At 38.4% G+C, this 25,375-nt stretch overlaps 2 protein-coding genes across 2 annotated transcripts in view; one reads left to right on the top strand and one right to left on the bottom strand.

Annotated features, from left to right (window-relative positions):
• Positions 1-25,375, top strand: part of SKIC3 (SKI3 subunit of superkiller complex) — a 106,305-nt gene extending 80,930 nt beyond the window's left edge. Inside the window, exon 42 of the mRNA XM_044383998.3 lies at positions 1-25,375. This exon is cut by the window's left edge and continues 3,505 nt beyond it. The gene's annotated coding sequence lies outside the window, so the exon portion shown is untranslated.
• The window catches only part of FAM81B (family with sequence similarity 81 member B), a 56,410-nt gene continuing 38,885 nt past the window's right edge, over positions 7,851-25,375 (bottom strand). The window contains 4 exon segments of the mRNA XM_026498439.4: positions 7,851-8,067; positions 9,745-9,940; positions 11,512-11,647; positions 19,253-19,359. Coding sequence (XP_026354224.2) covers positions 7,934-8,067; positions 9,745-9,940; positions 11,512-11,647; positions 19,253-19,359 — 573 coding nt within the window. The 3' untranslated portion in view covers positions 7,851-7,933.

Raw genomic sequence — 25,375 nt, 5'->3', positions numbered from 1 at the left:
CCTTTTCCAAAGAGGCCTCCCTGTAAAAAAGTAGTTAATCAGTTGTAGGTAGTAAGACTCTGAGAAGGAAAGTAAACCTCCACTCAGAGCATATTGTAATGGAAAGCAGCATCTATGAATGGTTGGGTGTAATCACACGTGCCTTCCACGTGCCAAATAGTTATACGTCATACAGAAAGAGCACCCACATTACATAAAATAAGCACATTGTTTATCTGACTCCCAGGTGGCTTAAGTAACTTGAGTTTCTAAGACCCTGCCTTTTTTAAATGCCATTTCCTCCCCTTTGATCATACAAAATTATAGTGATTGCTTTCTCTATGGAGAAAATATGCCACATAGTTTAATTGCCTGATACTAAACTATGTGGCATATTTTCTAGAAAAACCACTATATACAGGCTTTAAAGTTCTAATCTTAATTGTTCTGTTTAATAGATCAAGAAATAGAGTACAGGCAGTCTTTACAAAACGATTATTTGCTGGCTCCAAAAGTTTGGAAATTAGCCTAAAAAGTCAGGTGGTGTGGAAAAAAAGATACGGTTACAGGTTCTATCTTTGCAGACTGAGTTATGTGTTTCTGGGCACAAGAGAAAAGCCAGCTGGAGCGGAAGATTTTTCGTGTGCAAAGAAGGAGATTAGAGAGAAAATATACTGCTGAGAAGGCAAATTTATATTGTCATAAGCAGCTTCAGTATTTATTTCTGAATTGCCTGCGGCCAACTCCATAGTACCTCAGAACAAGTGCTATTTATATGTGGTTGGAAGGCTTCTCTGTCTAAGGGCGAGGCTCAGAATGATTTATTAACTCGCTAGAATCAGATTTATGATCAGCAGTGGTGAAGACTTTGTGAACATTGGGAAATATGTAGGCAGGAATAAGATTTCACGCAAGTCAAGCAGCTTCTAACAAAGCCAAATAAGATCCGGCATCGCGAGCATCCTGGCACTGTCGCTTGCGTCAGCAGAGGGGCTTTCTGTGCTTATGAGGCGGTCGTCATTGCCCGCCAGGGCTTCGGCAACCAAGCATGCACGGGCGGGGATAGAGAGAGTGCCTACTATGTGCCAGGTTCTCCCACACTGTTACCTCATTGAAGGCTCACATCATTTTTTACAGTAGATACTATCCTCATTTTACAGACCAATAAAAAAAAAAAAAGGAAGCTCAGAGATATTACTTTTCTCTGTATTCTTAAGTAAATAGAATCAGGCCCCCAAGGTCAGGTCCAATACTATTGTCTAATTTTGTAGTAGCTGCTGACACTTCAAATGTCAGTGAGTTGAAGTATGCCATTGGGACTGACTCGGTTATCCTGCCAAGTTGTATTCTGATACTGCCATTTACCTAGTGCCACTATCTGAATTCTAGACAGAATCTTAGGAGAAAGGAAATTCCTCCAAAAGACTAACTTGGAAAATTTATTTTTCCCCCAGCTTTATTTGCAAACTTAAACCTGTGCAATGATGAGGAGTACTCCACTCGTTCGACTTTGAACTTAATAGAAACTGAGACTGGCAGTGAGCTAATTGTTTCAGTTTGTTCTTGATAACATCACAAGTGCCGAACCTTGGTTTTCTCCTTGGCATTATTAATCTCTCTTCAATGAACTTTCTTTTGGCCTTCCACATGTCTTAGGTAACTAGCACTTGGTTAATTTTGTAAAGACCTTGTTTTACTTACTTTTCAACTAATCCCTGCAGAGGAGGTAGTTGATAAAAGCCCCTGGGTGTGTTTTTGTTCCTTTCTAAGGGTTTTATGTTGGTGTTGTGAATACTTAAAAGCCTTTAAGTGCTAAGCAGTGGACTTTAGGCATAAGGACAAGACAGATTCCTTGATATAGGAGTTGTTCTGAGTTGCAGAAGTAGGTTTGTCCACCACCATTCACATGTCTCCGTAAAGGCCCCCACCCACTTGAAGTCCATCCCTGAATGTCTCCTTTGTGAAAGCGGTGCATTATTTTTTGGAGAAGCATCTGACAGTTGGACACTAATGACTTTGACCTGACGGTAATGGCTGTTGGGTTTGCTTTGAGAGCCAGAACTTACAGAGGAAATATGCTTCACCACACGTTGGCATCAGCACCTTGCCCACCTCCAGTCAATGTCTATAATGTTTCTTCGTTATGTTAGCCTCCCTCCCCAGAGACAAGAGAAAGAAATGCTTTTAACGCAGAGGAATTCTTGCTCATTATAATTTTGTTCCAGGAGAAATCTATATTTTATATTTCTTTCTGCTTTGGTCCATTGCTAGATTATTGCAAGCCAGGCAGGGTATTTCTTCTCATACATAGTGCAAGGACCTTTATAAACTCAAGTATTTTTAGATACTAATCTGAATCAGAGTTGGATGAAAGAGTATCATGGAACTTGTCTTTCCCATCAAAATCAAAAGCTCTGTTTATTATTAATCGGTACCAATTATCAAGCACAGTACCTACTACGTATCAGATCCTACATTAGATGGTCTACATATATTTAGAGAAATAATACAGTAGAATATTTAAGAGCTCTTCTCTGGACTAATGAGTTGAAATTCTGGCTGCACCTCTGATTAGTGGTGTAACCTCACAAAAATTACCTAATCTCTCTGTGCCTTAATAGTAGACATCTCTTTGGAGGATTAAATGAGTTAGTCCAGGTAAAGTGCTTAGAAAAGTCTCTGATAACAAGGTAGGTGTTTTATCCCCATTTTAAGGGAGGAAACTAAGACTTCAAAGTTAGAGAACATATCCAAAGTCACACAGGTAGTGACTGGTGGCACACTGGTTTTAAACTAAGGTCAGACCTCAAAACTCCTCAAGACTTCTCAGCATAGATGTTTAAATTATTTTTCTGTTTTCTCAGTTTGTGTCTTTTGGGACTGTGAAAGAGGACCTGGTTTCTGACATACTGCTGAACACATCAGTCATTTTTTACCCACACCATTTATCACATGTGTAAATAGCTTCTGAAAATGAAGTAGCAGAACCAAGGAATGGGTTTATGGAAAATTTAGTCTATGAAGTTAGGAAATTTCATGACTGTATATTTAAGGAAAGATCTGAAATAACAAATCTTTCCCACAAATGAGTGTGCCTCTAATCTCCTGGAGAGGGAAATGCCAAACTGGGCAGGGGCCAAAACAGTCTAATGTTTTTCCTGACAACAATCCTTCCTCTCTCTGGAAGAGCTCAGCACCATTTCTGCATCTGAAAAGATGCAACACTTTTTTTTTTTTTTTTTTAATGGCTGGAAGGGTAGTCGGGAAAGCATTTACAACTGTTCTACTGAATTGTGTAATGTACCCACTTTTGGACAGGGTCCTCTTCAATAAGTGGGGATTTAATGCTGGGTCTGAAAGCATTACTGGAAGAACTCCAAGTTGATACCATCTACTAGAGGAACTCACAGGGAAGACTGAAATCCTCAAAAGATGATACTTCCTCTCCTGCTTCGCTGTTACTGTCCTCAGATAGTCACCTAGAAACTTCTAGGTTCCTCCTCTTCTTGTCCCCTCAGTGTCCCATATCCTCAGGATTTTCCATGCACCTCTGATTCTGTATCTCATGGTAGTCTTCATATCCTCCACTCCCACTCCTCCCAACGCTAGGTGGTCTCTTCTTTCCTCGTCCGTAAGTCCAATTACTATTTCTATGCTAGATCTTCAGTTTAGATCTTTCTCTCGTGCTCCAGGTCATACTTCTCAATCACCGCTGGGTACCTCCATTTGGACAGTCCCATAGATACTTCAAAATTAATTAGTTTAAAACTGAGCTCATTATCTCCACTCTTCTCCATTATCTCCTTTCCCATCCAAATTGCTTCCCACGCTGTGTCTGTAATCTGTTCTGCACACTACAACCAGAGGGATCTCTCTAAAATGCAAATCTGATACTGTCACTCTCCTATTTAAAATCCTTCAAAGCTACTCAAGGTCTTGAAGATAAAGCCCAGGTTCCTCTCAAGAGTTATAAAGCCTTTTGTGATCAGACACCCTAATCTCTCCAGCCTTCTTTTCATTATTTTCCTCCTCAAACTTTCTCTCCCACCTCCCACGGCATACTCTTTAGGTTCTGACCATACCTTGCAGTTCCTGGCATGTGTTCCATTCTCTTAGCCTCTGGGCCTTTGCCCGGGCTGCTCTATCTCCCGAGCCCCCTCCTCTACCAACCATGGCCCTCTCCCTTGCCTAGTGTCTGCTTATAGAGGTAGAGGTCTCAATTTAGGTATCCCTTCTGGAAGACCCCTTTGCCTGATTTCCCATATTTTCCTAAATTCTTCTCTCAGTTGTTCCATCACACTCTTTACTTGCCCATGTGTTTGAAAGTTTAATTTTTGGACTATAAGTTCCCTTAGAGCAGGGTCCATGTTTAGTTTGCTCAATAAGGTATTCCCAATGCCTAGCACCTGAATGAATGGAGGCTGCAAAGATGTAAAAAGTAATATCTCACAGAAGTTTGGAGACCCCCTTCCAAAGGTAAAAACACAGATACGTATGTGTATGTATTATAGATCAAGTTTCCGCCTGGTGTTTTTGAGTGCTACTTGCTGCTATCATGGGTGATACCAGTAGAAGTAAGCAGACATTTGTTAAGAAGAAGGGAAGGCTGCTAATGTCCAGGGAACTCTGGGAATGCTTTTTCTTTGACTTTGGGCCTTATTGCTCTCCTGACTATCGGGTGATGAGCATATCCACCCCATGATGGGGCTGAGAAGGTGCTCACCTTTGTAGCATAAGGTGAGGAATTTGGCCTTCATCTTCAGTGAGGAAGCAGAATCCTTTGAACATTACCGTTTAGTCCTCAGTGTAAAAAAACCTCAGCGCAGGTTTGGACAAAAGGAAGGAAATGGCAGGAAGCACTAGGAGGCAGCAGGACCCTTGGACTATCCGAACCTGTTCAGATCGTGTTGGTGCCTAAACTGAGAACTCTCAGAGATGATCTAACCTATGCCTCAAGTCCACAGGGTGGATCTGCATTGCAGATTCTGTGATGTTCAAACATCCTCCTGTATTTGTGGGAGACAAGTCTGACATTTCCCAGGGGAGTAAGCGTTGGTATTTGATGTAGAATAAAGTGCCATGCATATTGAGCCTCTCGAGGGGGATTGTTTGTCCTGGTCATCTTTTTGGATCCATGGCAAAATACATGCAGAGGGAGGGAGGCCCAGAGGAGAGGTGAATTTGTGGTGAAATGACAGCTCTTAAGCTCCAGGACCCCTCACTTATTGAGCCCTAGCCAGGTGTTTACAAGGTTGATGGAAAATTCGCAGAAGTAGGACATTTTAACGACAATAGACCGTTGATTAAGATCGTTGTCTCCACTCCCCTTTCCATTGATGTCAGGTACCCCTGGAGCGGCTATGGCCGTCTTTGGATCCAGCAAAAGAAAAGTTGACATGGGGATACATTTGGGTTAGAGGGATATGTTTATGTTGTTCGTGATCACTTCTGTATGGAGGTAAGTCGCAGCTGTCCTGAGGTAGCCGTGGCTTTCGGGAATATTCCTACAGACTTTGGCGCCAATTCATCAGGACAGAACATTAACAGTAAGTCGAAACTGTATAAACTTTAGGCCCTACAAAACCTGGAGCCACCTTCTCTCTAGGCATAGCTCTCAGGTCATCTAGAGCCTATGCAAATCTGTGAACACCCCAACTTGGGATTCCAAGCAAGAACACTGACAGAAGACCCTTTGATTCCCCTCCTACCCTCTGGCATTACTCTCACTTCTACGTGGTACAACCCCGTCACCACCAATGAGAGAGGTCCATTCTGCAGAGCCTTTGGCTTGATCCTACACTATTATTTGAACCACAATTTAGAGCATTTTTGCTTACAAGGAAAAAAGAACTATAGAGTAAAAAATGGGTATGAATGAGATGACATGGCTCTTGTTCTATATGAATTTCTAATTTAACCCTTCCTATAACAAATTGGTTCATTACAGAGAGTTACTGTTTCAGCCTAGTAGTATTTTTACCGTGGTGGTGATTTTTTAAAATACATTTTTACTGGAAAAAATATTATGATAATGTAAAAATAATAAATTCTTATGTAGAAAACAAAAGTATAATCCAGTCACTGCTATGTTTGTTGTAAATTCCTACTTTTTTTGCATACTGTATGGTATGCATATTCTGTTTAACGTATTTCAGAATATTTTTTGACACAGTTGGGATCACATCCATATTGCTTTGCAACTTGGTTTTTTCACCTACCAACGTATCTTGGCTATCTTCTCGTGTTCTTTTTAAGGGTTGGAGAGCATTTTTATCTGGTGATATCATTAATTTCATCACTTGCTAATATTTAGGTTGTTTTCAGGTTTTTTGTTTTGTTTTGCTTTGTTTTTACTGTAACAAATGGTGCTGTCATGAACATCCTTTGTCATTTATCTTTGCACATTTTAGAAGGTTTTTTATTCTCTGAAATATAAATTTCTTTCCTTTTTTTGTAATATAAATTTCTAATAGTAAAATTCCAGGGTCAAAGAATAAATACATTTTAAAATGTTAATAGTTGTTTCCCAGTTGCTCTCTTACTCACTGTACCAGTTTATAGACTCACCAATAATATAGGAGTACACATTTCTCAACAGCCTTGTCAATCACCTTCATTTTTGGTGGTCTGCAAATGGTACCTAAGAGTTCCTTTAATTTGTATTTAATGGGTTGAATGTCTTTTCATATCTTCATTTATTATTGTATTCTTCCATGACTTGTCTGTTCATTATTATTATTTTCTTATCCACTTACAAGAGTTTAGGATTACTTGAAATATTAGTCCTTTTTCTTAGCATGACACTTGATTGCAAAGAATACTTGCTATTGCATTTTAAACTTTTAAATTCTGCTATGAAAATCCTTTGCAATATAGTCAAGGATGCTGTTTAACAAGTAGAGATGTTTCATATAACTAAAAAATTGGTGGACAGTGGTCAAAATTTTATTTGGAAGGTAAATTTGTACTTTATTAGTAGAGAAGTTGTCACTTCTCCCTAAACCAAGGCAAGAGACTAAGTCCGAAGCAAGGCGTCCTCTTGCCAGGTTACAAAATGCTCTGTGTTAGAAATTAGTCTTTGTTCTAGCAGGTCATGTGTGACACGAATAGCTTATTTTTATTTTTAATGGTTTTACTACCCAATACCAGGCTCTACAGCTAACATTTATATCTAGAGAAGTTAGAAATATTTTCATTTTATAGGTAACTAATTTGAATTTGGCACCTAGATCAAATTATGTTAGATGTTTCTCATAGAAACCGGTGTATTCTCTTATTTTGCGTGGTTAGCTCTGACTTGCTCATAGTTCTGATACATTGAATACAAATGAATCAATAATTTTATATGCATAGGTTAGACTTGCTATAAACACTGAGATTGTTAGCAGACAAAAATCTCTGGATCAGAGGTTGCAGTTTGGCAGCCTGCTGGTTATATCTGCCCCACAGATACAGTAAATATTTTGAACTAGTTGCTAATGCTTGTAAATGGCTTCATATAAAACCTGATTTCTAGTTCCTCTTGGAAAATAAAATTTGGGCACTAATGGATTAGATACATATTGATAATGAACTGGAACTGCATGGCGGCTAGTCTTTTATAGACGGGGTAAGCGGTCTTCAGTTTGCCGCAGTTCCTGCCCTTTTATGTTTACACGAGGCCCCTTCACTGGTTGATGGACGTTTTGTAGAGTGCTCTTTTTTATTTGTAGGCAAATAAAAATACAAAAAGCCATATCTGTAAAAAATTCCTTAACATTTTCATTAATAAATTAATGAAGACATCATAAATTTCTTTGCTTTATTGGATTTTCTGGCACATTTCATCTCCTTAAAAAGGTGGTAAGAAATACAGAGATTTAAGAAGCAGTAAATACCCCAGAGATACTAACTTCTTTCCAACTTTTACCAACAAACCACTATATTGGCTGGTGAAAAAGATGACCGAAAAGTTTTATACCTCCTGGAGTTCCACTATCTTACGCTGTAATTTCTTCAGGTCTTTCTGTACTTTATATTTCTCTAAATCCATCTTTGTTTTCTGTATTTGTTGGAGGGAGCTGAGAGAGTCATGAATTGATTTAAATCCTGGAAGAGGATATGAGAATAGGTACACTTAAATTAAATAATACGTTGGAACTTAAAAAAAAAAGTTGCTAATCAGTAGTTCTGCCATAATTGATCATCATTTAATTAAAAGCATATTAAATTCCATTAAGACCAGTCTAAAAATGTACAATAATCTATTTCTTATATGTCATGAAGATGCATTACTGGTAGGGTTTCAGCTTGTGTCTGGCTTCACTGTGAAAATTTAATTCAGTTCCTCTCCTCCTTGCCCAAATACATTGCATAACAAAATAGTTCTATATTTCAAGAAAGAAATTTAAAATATTTTCTTCTCTATTTTGATAAGAAATTTTGATGATTTTTTAAAAAATTCTTGTTAACCAAATTGAAGATAAAGAACACAGGTGAGATTTTAAAACTTCTCAGAAAGTAATCTGTTGGGGGACCTAAGGAGTTGCCACCAGCTGTTCCCCTGCACCCCCACCCCCGGCCCTTTGTCTCTCTTGTGCAAGTCTAGTCACTCATGGCCACAGACTTACCAGACCTCGAGCTTCTTAGAGTACAGCCCATTTCTTATTCATTGGGCCTTTCACATAGTCATGTCTCAACACATTTTGATTAAAAGCATAAAGGAGCACACCATTAATTTGGAATTCCCCTTTGCTAGAATTCCAGGTTAGTAAAATGAAGAAGCAGAGTGCAAATTCCTCTCTAGCTCATCTGGGGATGTACTAATGGAATGAGTATAATTAAACCTCTGGTGCCAAGGCAGAAAACAGGGCCCGAAAAGAAGGGCCAGTTAAGTTAGCAACATGATTCCTGGCCAGATAATTCATTATATTGATTTGGCAGTGGGAGATGTGGGGTAGGGGCAGCGTGGGTCAGGTTTCCAGGCAGCAAATTTTACTATTTTGCTAGGAACATCTAGCAGAATGAGACCATATCATCTTCCCTAGATACCTTCAAGGCATCTCTGTACAGGACCAAAATTTGGGAGAATTTGCATGAATTTTTTGATAGCTAGAAGACAGAAAATGAGATGGGTGTTTCTTTAATAAAGGAACCTCTGGTTCCTGGTGATTCCCTCAGGATCGTGACTCGAGGCAGATGGCTGCTCCACAGCACCTAGCCATGTCCTTCCCTTTGACAAATTAGATGAGCCTTTCAAATTAATCCTCTTTGATGTTAGCTCAGCTTGACACTGCTGCCATTAGCCTCCTTAAGAGGGAAAGCAGTCATTATACTGGACTCTGTTAATTCATCTCTCTTTGTCACTTCTAAAGGTCAGGTCTCCAGTCTGACATCTGTCCAGGCTCATTACCTGCAGTTCAATGAGAGACATTTGATTTCAGGTCCTAATTTCATGAACTACCACAAGTCAGGTCTTGATCTCAAGGACTTTGCAAGTCTAACAATTCTATGAGTCTATGATCTTAGTAAAAAAAAAAAAAAAAAAAATCTCACAGCGTTGGCAAGCTTGTGACCGTCACTGCCAAGTTGGAATGAAGGAAGTAAACTTGTTTACTTACCTTCCAATGGTATGCTGACATTCTGTGGGATATTTAGAAAAGTCAGATTAAATACAAAAGGATATCGATAATGACAAGACTGATCCATGGCCATGAGCTCAAAGTAGACAACTCTGAGGGATTGGGTAAGCAAGGACTAGTGTTCTTAATTAAGGTGTCTGCTCACCTGATTGATATTCACTCTGCATTTTCTCTAATTCACCCCAGATGTGCTTTTCCAGTTGGTTCATCTTTTTGGACAGTTTATTTTCTATATGCTTTACTTTGCTTAGTTCTGCTTCCTGTTTCTCTGTGTTAATGAAATTCTCTAATTTGCTCGAAAGCTTCAGTAATTTTTCTTCCATTTTATTTTCAGACTTTTCCTATAAAAGATACCATGTGATAAAACTCTGCAGAAAAGAAAACTTATGTGGATTGGTATTTCAGCTTAGAGAATGTTTTTAACAAGTTCACTTTTCCATGTTAAACATGAAAAATCCCACCAAGTTCCCTTGTGTCTAAAACTGTTCACAAGTGTGAGTTCATCCCTTTGTTTGGCCTTGTGAATTCTGCATGTGATGGGAGGAAAGAAAAGAAAGGGCTGTGGTGTTGCTGAAATGCCCTGAGGATTTGGAATTATAGTCTAGTGTTTAAAGAAGTGTGGCCAAGGAAGGCATTTTAGATACCGCTTGACCTAAGGTCCTTGGACATGCTCCTGTTAGGTGTCCATATTCCCTTGAGCTTCATATCGTCACGTGGAAGAGTTCAGCTAGAATGGTGATTCTTGACCCCCTGTTGTCTATTCATACCACCTGGCCATCACACCACCCCCCAAAACTCTGATTTAATTGGTCCACAGTAGAGCTCAGGAATTTATCTAGTTTAAAAACTCTCCAAGTGATTCTGATTGAAGCGTGGTGGGGACTTCTGGGCAGCTCAAGCTTCATTAGCTGCTCTGCTCCTTCTCACCCCCCACCGGGAATTTGCGAGCAGAAGCTGGTTGAGACTGACTTAGCTCCCTTGGTTCTCCTGTCTTTGGCCCTGCCTGCCTGAAGGAGGTAGACTCCAGCCTCTCTCTTACTTGCAGTGTGAAGCTTCTGCCTGTAGGTGACCCGTGGTCACCTAGTGCTGCCTAGAACTGGTGGAGGAGTCTTTCTAAATCCAGGAGAACTAGCAGGCCCTCTTGGCTGCACATCAGACCACACAGACTTCAGTAGCCTTATCAGTGATAAAGCTGTCATGGTTATCACCATCTCTTGGACTCCTGTCTCTGTCAGCTGCCCAAAGCCCCTCTACCGAAGTTCCAGAAACATCTTATTTGAATCATCAGCAAGGCTGGCAGTCCCTGGTGACACAGATGGCCTTGTGCTGCTCTCCCGTTGGGGCTGGCAGCTGGCTGGCTGGGCTGGCTGGAGTGGAAAGGAACCTGCAATGAACAGATTTCCCCCCCATCCTGGTAGTCTTGCCTCAAAGCTGGGGGTTCTCTACAAAGTTGGAGCTGGAAAAGGAGTTTTGAAAACCTTTGGTCTACAAATGGATCTTCGGACAGGTAAACGGACTTGTCTATGGTAGAAGTTTTTAGGCTTTACAGTGTCCAAGTGTCACCCAGGGAGCTGGTCTGGAAGCACAGATCCCCAGAGGAGGACCCAGGGGGTCTGATCCCGCTCCGGGTTGGGACCAGGAATCTGTATTTTTTAAAAAACCAACACCTGTCTTTAAGTTATTCTGCCATAGGTAGAGCACACTCGGAGGTATGGGTTCATGGAGTGGGAGAGTAGCACACCAGGACCAAAAGTCAGGCCTCGGGAGTCCTATCCGGGTGCAGGAAAGGTAAGTTATAGACAGTGAATGTGACTGTGAATGTCGCAATGAAACTTTCAAGACCTTGACTCACTGCTAACATCCAGACAATGATTCTGCAGCTGTTTACTTCATGAATAACAGAACTCCTTACCAGTTTCTCCTGTAGGAGCTTCAGACATTGATTTATATGGCCAAGGTGCTCTTTTTCATAGGTGATGAACCGGCTTTCTGTCCATTTTTGATGGTTCTCAACTTCCTCATATAGATTTTTTGAAAGTGAATTAAATCTAAGGGGGAAAATATTTCTATTTTAATAGGTAAATTTAAACATAAAACCAAAATTTAATATTGAAAAACGCTGCAGTTTTTTTCTGATGTCTAGCAAGTACTTACGGTTTGATGTGGGAGGTGGGGGCTGAGGGGCACAATCTGGGTTCCTGCCCTGAGCTTGCATTCAACCCAGCTGCTGACAACACCCCTCCTCATACCTTAAAATACACATATACACAGTGACAGACAGATAGACACGCAGAAACACATGCGTCATCCACGCAGATTTCCTCTTAGGGCCCGGGGTGCGCTGTGTACGTGGAGGAAGCACTGTGATAAGTCACTGGGGATGGGGATTCCACTCTGTGGAAGACGTCAGCAAACTTTTTCTATGAAGGGTCAGGTAGTAAATACTTTAGGCTTTGTGAGCCTTATGGTCTCCACGGCAACCACTTAGTTCTATAAGGACGCAGTGCTGCCAGTGCGGTGGGAAAGCAGCCACAAAAGATACAGATAAGCATGGCTCATTTATAAACAAAGAATGAACATGGTTGTGGTCTAATCTAACTTTATATATGCTGAAATTTAAATAGCATATGATCACATGTCATAAAATAGATTGTTCGTTAAAATTAGTAAAAAGCGTGCCAAACTTTCTTAGTAGTGGGCAGCTTTGGCTAAGGGTGGTAGTTTGGGGAATCCCTGTTCTACAAGGTCACTTCCCTGCTGGGGCTGGGGGAGGAGCTGAGCTGAAGAAAAGTCAGATAAGGAGTGGGGAAGGGAGCGGGAAGAGAGCCCCAAGAGGACTTTGGAAAAGCAGAGCGTCCGTGGGGGACGGTCCTTGGTTGTCTTTTCTGTGTCAGGTGAAACTTCAGTAAGGGCTCCATTGCTTCCCGTGGGTCTGTGTGGGTTCTTTGGGGGGTGGGGTGCAGGGAGGGCTTAAAGAAGTCCCGAGTCACTCATGTGGAGCAAAAACCGTTCTAATAGGCTAAGGTGCTGGAAGCGACTGCTGGCAGCAAAATGATGCACCACAGGAATGTTAAATAACAGAGAAGGAAGGATTTTTAAAGATGGAAGTGGGTGTTATTACAGAGAGTAAAGGATTGGAATCCTATATCATCAGTTTGAAAAGTCACTGTAGAGTGGCTGAGGGCGTGAGTAGAAAGGAGAATCCACAGCTGGCACGACTGAGAACCCTGGGTCTGAGAGGAGGTGGGATGAGGATGGGGCCTGGCAAGTGGTCCCTGTATGTTTTCCGCATGCGACTTGCTTGTAGTAAGATGTCAGTTTCAAATTGCTTTGTAGAGTAGGCGGTATATTAGATAGGCAGGCACGGTGCATGTTGTTTGTTATTGAAACTATTCAGACTACCTTACAACAAGTGGGTGGCTTGAAATAATCATTGCTGTAATGTTTTCAGGACAAATTATAGGCAGATAATTTAGTTCATGGTATTTGTCATTGGAAACTGCTTAAGACATACTGGACATATATTGCATGTATATGCCTCTTTAGCTTCCCTGAAAAAGTGTTCAAACTAGTATTTGGAAAGACTGGTTATATGAGGCTATTTCCATTTTTATTTAGACCGGGGGCATCTAACAATGTGCAGAGACATTTTTGGTTGTCACAACTTGGAGGTGCCACGGACATGTAGTGGGTAGAGGCCAGAGATACAGGCGAACATACAGCAGCACACAGGGCAGCGTCGCGATAAGGAATTATCCAGCCACGTGCCAGTAGTGCCCGCGCTGAGAAATCAGGGTTTGGACGATGAGACCAAGGAGCGGGAAAAGTGAATTTACCAATAGTTATATTAGTTGTAGTATAATAGCTGACTTCTGTTCTTCATCTCTGTGAATGACCACATTTTTTTATAGGAGAGAGAGATTTTCACATAGAAAGCGTGCCTTGATTCAGGTGAGTTCTTCAACAATGAAGAATATACCTTTGACCATTCTTCCTGTTCTTAATTTAATTGTGATTTCCAAACACCTATGCTACTGGCTAACAGCCGAAGGAACTCAGACATATACGTTCCCAACTGACACATGGACAACCTCATTTTAGCCGACTGTTTCCTATGTCTGGAACACTCTTCCTTAGAACACACATTGGCTCCTGCTCTCTTTCATTCAGATTTCTATTCAAGCACCACTTACCACCTAAATATAGGACTTTTTTTAAACCGCACTTAAAAAAACAAAAGGTTTCATTTTCCCCATCTGACTCTCCCTATTCCTTTACCCCACTTTATTTTTCTCCAAAATGCTCATTACCATGTGGTATATATATATATAATTTGTGTGCTGTCTGCTTCCCTAGAACCTAAGCTCCACGAGAGCATTTTGCTTTGTTCAGGGCGGTGAACAATGGCTGGAATACAGGATGTGCTCAATGAATAGTTGAATAAATGGATAAATGATTCATTCTTTCTCATTCAGTACCTTTTACTAGGGCTGTTCACGAATAACAAATCATACACTTGCCAAGATATTTAGAGATCTAGTCTTCAGTTTTCATCTCCCCTTTCCTGTCTCTGGTGGAAATACTAATTAATAGTGATGGTTAGGAGGGACAGTAAATCCCCAGATAATCAAGAGGTAGCTTTGCAGTTGGGAATCCAGCCTTCACTGTTCACCTTTACTGTGTATATAAATGAGAGCATTTACTCTCATTACTGATACAGTATTAACATCCCTCTGAACACCAGGGAACCATTAAATGTGCCCCAGTAATATCTTTAGAAGCGCATATCAGTAATTAGAATTCTGAAATTAAAATAAAGTCATAAAGAATGAGTTACTGCTTATGATCATTTTACTTCGAGGTTTTGCCTGCGGTTGGAGACTCGCTTTACTGGTAACCATCAAAAGTCAGACTCTGTTTATGAAAATATGAGAGCATTTTTTAAAAAGCATTCTTCTTGAAAGATAAAAAGGACAAGCTAAAATAAAGGTTTATATAAATCTCTTTCTTTCCTTAGACTTTCCCCTAACATAATGGACACGATTTTCCAGGAAGGAATTACTTTTCTGTGAATTACAGAATTTACAGTTAAAATCTCAACAGAATGAATTTATCTTGGATGACATTCACATTTTAGTTCCCAGATCCTCTATTCCAGTGGTCATGGTAGTATTTCTAGCAGATATAGGTAGATACAGATAGGAAGATAGGGAAGGAGGGAAGGAGGTAGATGCATGGGTAAATAAATAGATTTTTTTCCCCCCTTTTTCAAAAAACACAAAAGTCAGACTTTTAAATCATGGCCAGAGACCTTACTAGATAATGTGAGAAACAGTTTTTACAAAAATCTTCTATTGGTGGAATCACGTTCATATACATACCAAGGACAATAATGAGGGAGAAAGTTACAAAGGGTAAGATAAAAAATTTACCGGGGATCTATAGACATAGCACATAGCTGTGGTGAATGCGAATGGTGAGGGGAGTGTGGCTCTTGCAGCAATCATCCTAGTGGTCACTGTGGTTATGGTCGACATACATAAATGAGGACATAGCCCGTTCTGGGCCTTTGTTTCTTTTTTTTTAAAACCAGTTCACTTATGTCTCAAGCTCATTGTCTTGCATTCAATAAGTGATTGAACTTTTCTGGAAGACATGAAAAGTTTGAATTCTTGGAAACTCTTACCATTAACAGACTCTCAAGAATTCAGATAGTGGCTTTTACAAAGTCAGTGTTTGGAGATTGAATCTAAGATTTTAAGTTTCATGTTAGAAGAAAGAAATTAATTCCAAGAAGCATTTTTTCCTACTAAATTTGTACCTATATACTTAAACTAATTTCTTCTTTAGGTCCTGTGGTTTCTAATTAGTAACACTAATAAAGAGCAACTCCAACTCCATGCTGATAGGAAGACTTTTGTTTATCATTCCATCCTGGACTTGAGCTTAAATCCCAATACCGTCATAGCCTCATTCCTTCATAGTTTCAAGCAGATGTGATCTTTCCATTCCCTAAATTCATTACCTAAATTTCTGTAGCACAATTAGTTTACTAATGGTTGGAATTGTGAGATGGAGGTGTCATAGATCGGTAAAATAACATGAGATTTGAAGTCAGACTCTTTCTAAGTATGTGACTTGGGGCAAATTATTTAATTTCCATGATTGTGTTTCCCCATCACTAAAATGGGGATAAGAGCTGAATGCACCTGAATATCTTGATCACTTAGTGATTGGTAGATATTTATAAGTAATAATTAGCATATTTATTTTCTGTCTACTGATATATCTCGTTTAACATTGTCTTAACTTTTATTTTACCTCGGGTTAGCTTTTCACTTACTTATGTATTTTCCCCGAACGGTATGTGGCTATGATTTTGTCTTCGACTATTCCAAAACACAACTTACGTATTATTGGTTTTCATAACATTCATTCATTCATTCATCGGCTTCTATTTGTGTCTGGTGTGCTGTGTGCTGAGAATACAAAGATGGATGAGACATATCCTTGACTTAAGTGGTTAGTAACTTAATACTGTGGTAGCATTTTCAAAGCTGTGTGGGGAGATTTGAGTCTATGCATTTGCTTCATTGATCAAATAATTTTTCTTTTCTTATAAATCACTGTCAATTAAACATTGTAGGAGCAAGAACTATCTAGGGAGTGAATGGTTGGTACTTCCCCTGCTGAGCCCTTGCTAAAAGACAACTGTATTTTATGATGACTAAGACTCTCACTCTATAAGCACTAAGTTGTTGACTTACGACATGACTTAGCTGAACATCTCAGTAACACCCTTCTGGAAAAAGGGGGCTCAGTGCAGGGGTTCAGATGAAAGAGGCAGTGCATCTCCTTTGTCAGTTCTAGTGATCATGCCAAAGGCCCAGGAAATCACTAAAAAACCACTGACAGCACGGGGGCTTTTAAGTTCTATATAAGATATATGTTTAATTGACCATTAAACTTGAAATTGTTAAAGTTTCTAAACGGTAAAATTGTCCAATTAAACTTGCTTTTTGAATGTCATTAAAATACTTTTAATCCCTTTATTCAGAAACAGTTGTTTCTTTAAAAAAGAAAGAAAGAAAGAAAGAAAAGCAAATACTGTACCCCATTCACTTTAATTTGAGATATGCTTTGAAAGGAAAAGAAAAAAAAGAAAGCCCTACCCACCTTACCTTCTCTTGGAAGAAAATATATTTGCAATACATATCTCAGTCAAAGGGTTAATATCCCTAACTTGAGGGAATCCAACAAATGATAAAATGGGCAATTCACAGAAAAGGAAATTCACATGGTGAAGGGAATGCAAATGAAACAAGAGATTCAATCTTCATCCTTAACTGGCAAATATTTTAAAAAAGAATCCAGTATTGGTAAGAATGTAGAGAAAGGTCTTCTCAATATTTTGCTGGTGGAATTGAATGTAGCAATGAATTGCTATATTTAAAAGGAATTTCTAAAAATTAATAAATAAACTTTTTGGCCTAAGAATCTTGTCTGTAGAAATAAAAACATCTACATTTAAGAATATTTAAGGATATATACACACAATATTTTTTTTTTTGGTTTGTTTGTGGTAGCTGGAAACTGAAAAGAATCTATTCGTCAATATGATAAATGGTTGAATTAATTATATCATCTGTAAGTTTATTATGCAACTATTAAAAATAATGTTAGAATAATATTCACTGGTCTAGAGAGATAATTAAGATGTACTATAAAAAGGCAAATTATCGAGTAATGTGAATAGGATGTATTTTTAAAAGCCATGCTCTATCTATAATATATGATATATATAATATATATAAACATCCTTTTTCTGTTAGATATTTATATTAACAAGGAGGAAAGTAAGGAAGGACACATCCTTGGTGTTAGCATTGGTTATATTAGGAAGCTGAGATGAAGACCTTTTCTTCCATCTTTGTTTTATTTTGTTACTTTTTAATTTTAAAAAATTGATGAAGATTTAAATAAAAAAGAATTAGTTGTGTATTTAAATGAATTATTAGGGCTCATAGGTATTTGCCTGTGGAAAATTTTGGTTTATAAATTCAGTGTTACCTACTGTAATACTAATGAAATTTTAAGACTTTAGTATTTCAAGTGAGAAAAAGATTCAAGTTTATATTATTACAAAAGTGCCCAGATTCATATTTAACTATTTAGATGACTCATCTATAAGCCGATTTTTCATAGGACTGAAGATGGAAAAAGCACGCCACACCATCAATAAGGCAGTTAACCCTAGTTCTTACACCTTTCCTTTTCCTTGATTTGCTGTTTGTTAATACACTTTAACCTTTAAGCCAGTTTTCTATTCCAGATTATAAATCCCCTTTCTCTCCAAGTAAAATCAGTTCTTAACGTGTACTTCTAGAAACAGTTTACTTTTCTACTTCTCCTTTGGGCATGTTATTTAATTGTATTTAGTTCTAAGCTAATGGGATTAGATCAAGCACCACACAGGTATTTACTGGGCATCTTCACTGTGCTGGAATTTAAGCACTGAGACATGATTTTGTAGATTGGTATTTTCTCTTTACTCAAGACATTTACTTCTTTGAGTTTTAGGGATGACTACAGTTTTTCATCAATTTCTGGGACACACCTATTTCCCAATTTAACATCGCTGAAATCGGGAGGTGTCTTGAAAATGATGGTATGCTACGGTGTAATTGTTAGCATCACATCTTAGAGGTAAAAAAAATAATAATGGTATGTCTTATAACCAGTGGCACTTAGATTTTATGAAGTACTGTAAAGATGGGGGGAAAGGGAGCAAGCAGATGATATTCAACATACTGGATTTGACTAAGTCATTAAACCCAGGTGATGTGGGACAGAGAGGAAAAAGAACGAGGCGAGAAGGGGCAGTAAGGTGGTATCGTCCAAGTGACTAGAATTTTCCTCTGCCTGCAGCAGGACTCTAGGAAATGGTGGTCACTTAAACAAGAAAGGAGGATTTGGGAATAAGGAGGCCACTAATTGGAATGTTTGTGGAGTCTTATCTCCTTTACCGTCTTCTCTATTGCATTGGGGGAAACTCAGTGAAGGTGGGACAGAGACCAGTCTGAAAAAAAGGGAGAATGTAAAGGATCAAATAGAGAATCTTAGAAGAAATTTTAAAAGGAAAGCTTTTAAATCAAAGTTATTTTAAAAATTATTGGATAGTCTTGTGGAATTGTTGTATATTCAGTGAAGTGCATTACACTGAGGCATTTTAATATATAATTGATGATAAGTTAAAATTACTCTATAGAAAAGAATGACAAAATTATTATTCACCTTTCCTTTTGTTAACTTTTTATTTAAATTCCAGTTAGTTAACATACAGTGTAATATTAGTTTCAGGTATACGACATAGTGATTCCACGCTTCCATACAACACCTGGTGCTCACCCAGTGCCCCCCTTGATCCCCATCACCTATTTCACCTATCCCCTACCCACCTCCCCTCATAGTTCCTTTATTATGAATAGCGTATAGGTTGCTTTAGTGTAGAGTATTCTCTCCATCAGTTTGTTGCTTTATGTCTTGGCCGGTTTCAAATTCCTGGGGTGGGTTTTCATTTAATGCCAATACTTTCATTAGGCAAAACCTTTTGGAATGTACTTAACATAATTAAGAATCTTCCATTCACTTACTTGAACTCCAAAAGGTTCATTTCATGACGATAATCTGCCTGGACCATCTTTAAATTTGAGATTTGCTCAGAACTGGAAGTCTCAATCTTTCCTAAGAGCTGCATTACCTAATGAAAGTACAAAAGGGAGCTTTTGTGTGTGTGTGAACAAAATCACTAGCACTTACATTAATTATGCTTTATTCCTAAAAGAGCCAAGAAACAGACTTGAGCCTAGAGCATATTTGTGTTTGAAAATGATTTTTTCTAAAGGAATGATTCAATAGAACTATCTTCAGGGAAAGAATTATAGGGCAGTGTTCCATTCTGCTGTCCATAATATTCTTTTTGATAATAGGCTTCCTAATGATATAACAAAAAAGTATAGAATTGATATTAGTTTATCAATTTGTTAATTTTAATTATTTCTTAACTTTTTCCCCAATTATAGTGTAAGGCACTATATATCCTCTATCACCATTATAGCCTTAATGTACATTAGGTGGCCAATGGCAAATATTCACCAAATACTTATTGAATAAATGTTTAAAGGCACAATTAGACTCTGAGGAAAATGCATGAGTGGCCTAAGATTAGGCTTCAGGCATTTCCAGGGAGGAGTCCAACATGAGCACAAGGGAATTCCAAGTGAAATGACTTTAGGGCATATAAAGATAGGAGAAAACAAGTTCCATTTCTGGACGTTAGGATAAGAGTGCGTTCCACATAACCAGAAACATTGAGGAAATTCCTTTAGGTAAAGGACTGGATTGAAAAATAGAACAGAATTGCAGCACATAATCGTGCCTACACGAATCACTGTCCAGGGGAATGAAACTATGCAGTGGGCTTTGGCCAAAGAGAATTTAACTCCTGAAACAGACAGTTGCATGGAAGAGAGTTAACAAAAACTAAGTTCCCAAAGAGATGAATACCAGAAGAATTTAAATAGATAAATGTTGGGTGGGCAATCAGTAGCTCATGAATGGCTATTTATAGGAGATACCCTTAAAATGGGCTAAGTGAGGAGGTATACTTCAAGGCAGAACTGTTAGCAATAAAATAATAGGCAAATATATTCCTGGCAAAAGCAAAGGAAAAGAAAGCTGGCAGAACAATATTGTTAGGCAAAATGTTATTCTAGGTAAAATATGTTAAATGGGACGAAGGTGGTCATTTTTACAGATGAAGGCTAGAATCCCCAGTGAAAAGAGTTTTGAGCCTCTATTTACATTTTATTTTGAACAAAAAGTAACAGCTGTAGAATTACAAAGATAAATGGAGATGATATATTAATGAATTTAAGTGACTTCTCTTTGACCAATAAAAGTCGAATAGGTAAAATATAAAGATATGGGAAGACATGAAAAGTATAGTTTATTTAGTAGATTTATATACCAAACACTCTAACTTGCAAACAGCAAGAAACACTCATTCTTTCCCCACGCCCAGTGAGCATTTGCAACAATTAAGCAGACATGTGACTATAAAGAACTCAAAGTTGGGGCATCTGGGTGGCTCAGTCGGTTAAGCGTCCTACTGTTGATTTCAGCTCAGGTTATGATCTCAGCGTCATGAGATCAAGCCTGGAGGGCTCTCTTTCTCCCTCTGCCCCGGCTCCCCCCCAAAACAAACAAACAAACAAACAAACAAACAAAAAACTCAAATTATTCCACAAAGCAGGAAAAGCACGGATCATGACTCTGCACGAAAACTAGAAATTAACAGGAAAAGTATGAAGAAACAAAAACCTAGCCATTTGAGTAAAGTTGCCTCTTTTAATTCTGTTGTTTAATTCCAGTGTTTTACATGGAAATGTGCCTCTCAGATCTCCTACTCAGAGGATCATAACTGGCCAAGGGCCCCGTCTGTTGTGTTTAAAATGCATAACTACGTGTGGATACCATGCTTCCCGTTGGCTGCTCCCAGCCAGTCTCTTAATAGTTTTCCTTTGATGAGTGACTTTGGTTCAAAGAACTGGATGAAACTCATAGAATATCTCAGACCTTCCTTTTTTGTCTTTTTACAGGAGTCAGACCTATTTCGTAATCTGATGGCTCTCTCCATCTTTTTTAGGAGCCTCCTCATTTTCCTTCAAATTTTTTCCCCTCAATTAATCTCTTCTTTTCTTTTTTTTTAACATTTGTTTATTTACTTTAGAGAGAGAGTGCACTTGAGCGTGAGTTGGGGGGGGGCAGAAAGAATCTTCAAGCAGGCTCCCCACTGAGTGCAGAGCCCATGTGGGGCTCTATCCCATGACCCATGAGATCATGACATGAGCTGAAACCAAGAGCTGGACATTTAAGTGACAGAGCCACCGAGGGGCCTTCCCCACCTGCCCCACTCCCTGGTTAATCTCTTGCATATCAATTCCTTTATGGAATTTGCTTCTCAAGGGACTAATTCTGGTGTCAAAGAATAACTCAACTCTGCAATTACAGTTTACTTAGGAAAGGATAATAACATATATCGACAGGACACAGCCACATCCATGATCACAGGTAAATTTGTGGCATTAAATGTTTCCATAATTATTTAAGACAGAATAAAGCCATATAAACTAACCATTCATTTCACAAGGTTAAAAAGAATAACAAACCTAACCAAGGGAAAGCAGAATGAAGAAATTGACAAATTGTGATAGGTGGAATGGCTCCTTTAAATGTCCGTGCCCTAATCCCTGGAACCTGTGAATATGACATGTTAGATGGCCAAAGGGATTTGCGGCTATAATTAAAGCTACAGACCTTGAAATAGGGAGATTATCCTGTTTTATCCAAGTGGGCCCAATTCAATCATGTGAGCCTCTAAAAGCAGAGAACTTTCTCCAGCTAGAGTCAGAGAGATTTAAAGCATGACATGGACTTAGCCTGTTTCTGGAGAGAGGCCACATGGAAGACATGAGAAAAGGCTGGCACATCAGGGAAATTCAAATCAAAACCACACTAAGACACCACCTTACGCCAGTTAGAATGGCAAAAATTAACAAGGCAGGAAACAGCAATTGCTGGAGAGGATGTGGAGAAAGGGGATCCCTCCTACTTGTTAGTGGGAATGCAGGTTGGTGCAGCCACTCTGGAAAACAGTGTGGAGGTCCCTTAAAAAGTTAAAAATTGAGCTACCCTATGACCCAGCCATTGCAATACTGGGTATTTACCCCAAAGATACAGACGTAGTGAAGAGAAGGGTCATATGCACCCCAATGTTCATAGCAGCATTGTCCACAATAGCTAAATCGTGGAAGGAGCTGAGATGCCCTTCAACAGATGACTGGATTAAGAAGCTGTGGTCCATATATACAATGGAATATTACTCAGCTATCAGAAAGAACGATTTCTCAACATTTGCTGCAACATGGACAGCACTGGAGGAGATAATACTAAGTGAAATAAGGCAGAGAAAGACAATTATATGATTTCTCTCATCTATGGAACATAAGAACTAGGAAGATCGGTAGGGGAAGAAAGGGATAAAGAAAGGGGGGTAATCAGAAGGGGGAATGAAGCATGAGAGACTATGGACTCTGCGAAACAAACTGAGGGCTTCAGAGGCGGGGGGTGGGGGAATGGGATAGACTGGTGATGGGTAGTAAGGAGGGCACTTATTGCATGGTGCACTGGGTGTTATCCGCAACTAATGAATCATCGAACTTTGCATCAGAAACCGGGGATGTACTGTATGGTGACTAACATAATATAATAAAAAAAACATTAAAAAAAAGAAAGAAAGAAAGAGAGAAAGAAAGAAAGAAAGAAAGAAAGAAAGAAAGAAAGAAAGAGGAAAGAAAGAAAGAAAGAAAGAAAGAAAGAAAGAAAGAAAGAAAGAAAGAAAAAAGAAAGAAAGAGAAAGAAAGAAAGCAAGCAAGCAAGCAAGCAAGCTGGCTGGCAGCTGGGGGAACGTCAGTCTTGAACCAACAGCCAGCAAGAACCTCAGTCACACAACTCCAAGAAACTGAATTTGGCCAAAAGGTTGAATGAGTCTGGAAGAGGGCTAATTCCCAGAGCCACCTCAAAGGAGCACAGCTCTACTAATATCATGATTTCTGTCTTGTGAGACCTTAAGCAGGGGATCTACTCTAGCGTTGGCCTGCAGAAACTATAATATATTTATGTTGCTCTAAGCCACTAAGTGTGTGGTAGTTTGTTATGACAGCAATAGAAAACTAATACACAAATATTAAAAATTAATAAGCAAGAAAAAATTATAGGATTGCTATGTAAATCCAAGAGTCGTTTCTTTGAAAAGGTAAGAGACAAAGTTTTTCTCAGTCTAAACGTAAAGAAAATACGTAGACACTAAAATTAGGAATAAGAAAAGATAATTATAAGTGTGATCCAAATAACGTAGTGAAAATATCCACAAAGCTGAAATTATAGATGAAGTGGAAGCCAAATAATTATAGATTTTAATTCACCTCTCTCAATCCAAGACAGAAGAATAGACCAAAAAAATAAGGATACAAAAGACCTAATCAATAGGTTTGAGTTTGTTGATTTAAGCAATTTTTTAGATATTGGTTGAACTTTTTACCCTAAAAATACAGAATATATTCTTTTTAGAGCATGTACAAAATTTTACTATCCAGCCAGCAAATAAAGCCCTCAAGATAGTCCAAAAACTGAGACTGGTAAATACAATAAAAATTTCAATTACAATGAGATAAAACTAAAAATGAATACCAGAATAACAAAAAATCCTTAACGCAGGGAAAACAGCAGCCCCTCTTAAGCTGTTCAGTCAAAGGAAGAGTGCAATGTACCACTGCAGAATTTCTAGGAAACAATAATGAGAACATATTATCAACCCTAGGGAACACAGGGAAGTAGACAAATGCTCAGGGAAAATTCAGTCAAAGTGCTTTTATCAGTAAAACAAAGACTACAAATATATGTAGTTCAAAAAGCGAGAAAATGAACAGCAAAAGAAATCACAAGAAAAGGAAAAAGATAAAGACAAAAGCTTACATTGCTGAGAACACCTGGAAAACAAAATAGAAGCAGAACTTAAAAATACATAAAAAGACTGGCTCATTGGAGAATAATCAGTATCGTTAAGACACAGCTCACCTAACTAATCAAAGGGGAAAAAAAGCACAAATAAAATGGCAAGGGGAAAAAATATAAAAGCAGAAAGAATTAAAACAATCCTAGAAGTATTTTGCATAATTTTATGGAACTTATTTTCAAAATCTGGATGAAAAGTTACTTTTTTTCCAAGACCCTTAAAGAGATGGAGCCTTTAAACAGGCCAATTTCCACAGAAAAAAACGGAGCAAAAATATCAAACGTGGTTCCTTCCCACTAAGTCAGGAAGACCATATGGCTTCAGAGGCAAAACTACCAAATCTTTAAAGAATAGATCGTTGGAATGCTCTTTAAATTATTTCAGAGCATAGAAAAAGATGGGAAACTTCCAAATTATTTGTATGAAGTGAGCAAAACATCAATTCTAAAATCCTAAAAAGTTTGTACAGAAAGACTAATCTTGTGTATAAACATGGATGAAAACTTCTCAAATAAAATATCAGCAAACAGTATCCAGCAGCACAACTTAAAAAAAATCATACACAAGTGCAATTTATTTTTTAAAACAAGAATTATTTAATAAGAAATATGTTAATACAAATAATTATGCTAGTACAGTTTAAGAGAAAACTCACATGACTATCTCCACAAATGCTGAAAAGGCATTTGCCAAACTCATAATCATTCTTAATTAAAAACAAAAACTCAATAAAATAGGAAGAGTCATGCATCAAACATGTTTACTGAGGAAACTTATTTCTCTCACCATGAGGGAAACACTGGGGGCATTTCTGTTAACATCAGGAACAAGAGCAGGATGGCCAGTATCCCCATGTTACTATTTAATATCATACTGGAGTTATTAAAACAATTAGAACACGGAGAGAAATTATGTGTGTGAAAATGGGAAAAGATGAATGAACTTATTATTGAAAAATCATTTGATTGTGTGCCTGGAAAACAACAGCAACAAACTGAAAAATTTCTATAATCACGAGAAGAATTCACTAAATTAGTAGAATATAAAATTAATATAGCCTTCATTATATACAACTAACAACTAGTCAGAAGAGATGATGAAACTTCATTACAATAAACTAAAAAGAAAAAAGATAACAAAA

This window comes from Ursus arctos, unplaced genomic scaffold (assembly GCF_023065955.2).
Source record: "Ursus arctos isolate Adak ecotype North America unplaced genomic scaffold, UrsArc2.0 scaffold_5, whole genome shotgun sequence".
Classification (NCBI taxonomy): domain Eukaryota; kingdom Metazoa; phylum Chordata; class Mammalia; order Carnivora; family Ursidae; genus Ursus; species Ursus arctos.
Note: the sequence above shows the minus strand (reverse complement) of the source record. Positions and strands in the feature narration are given on the sequence as shown.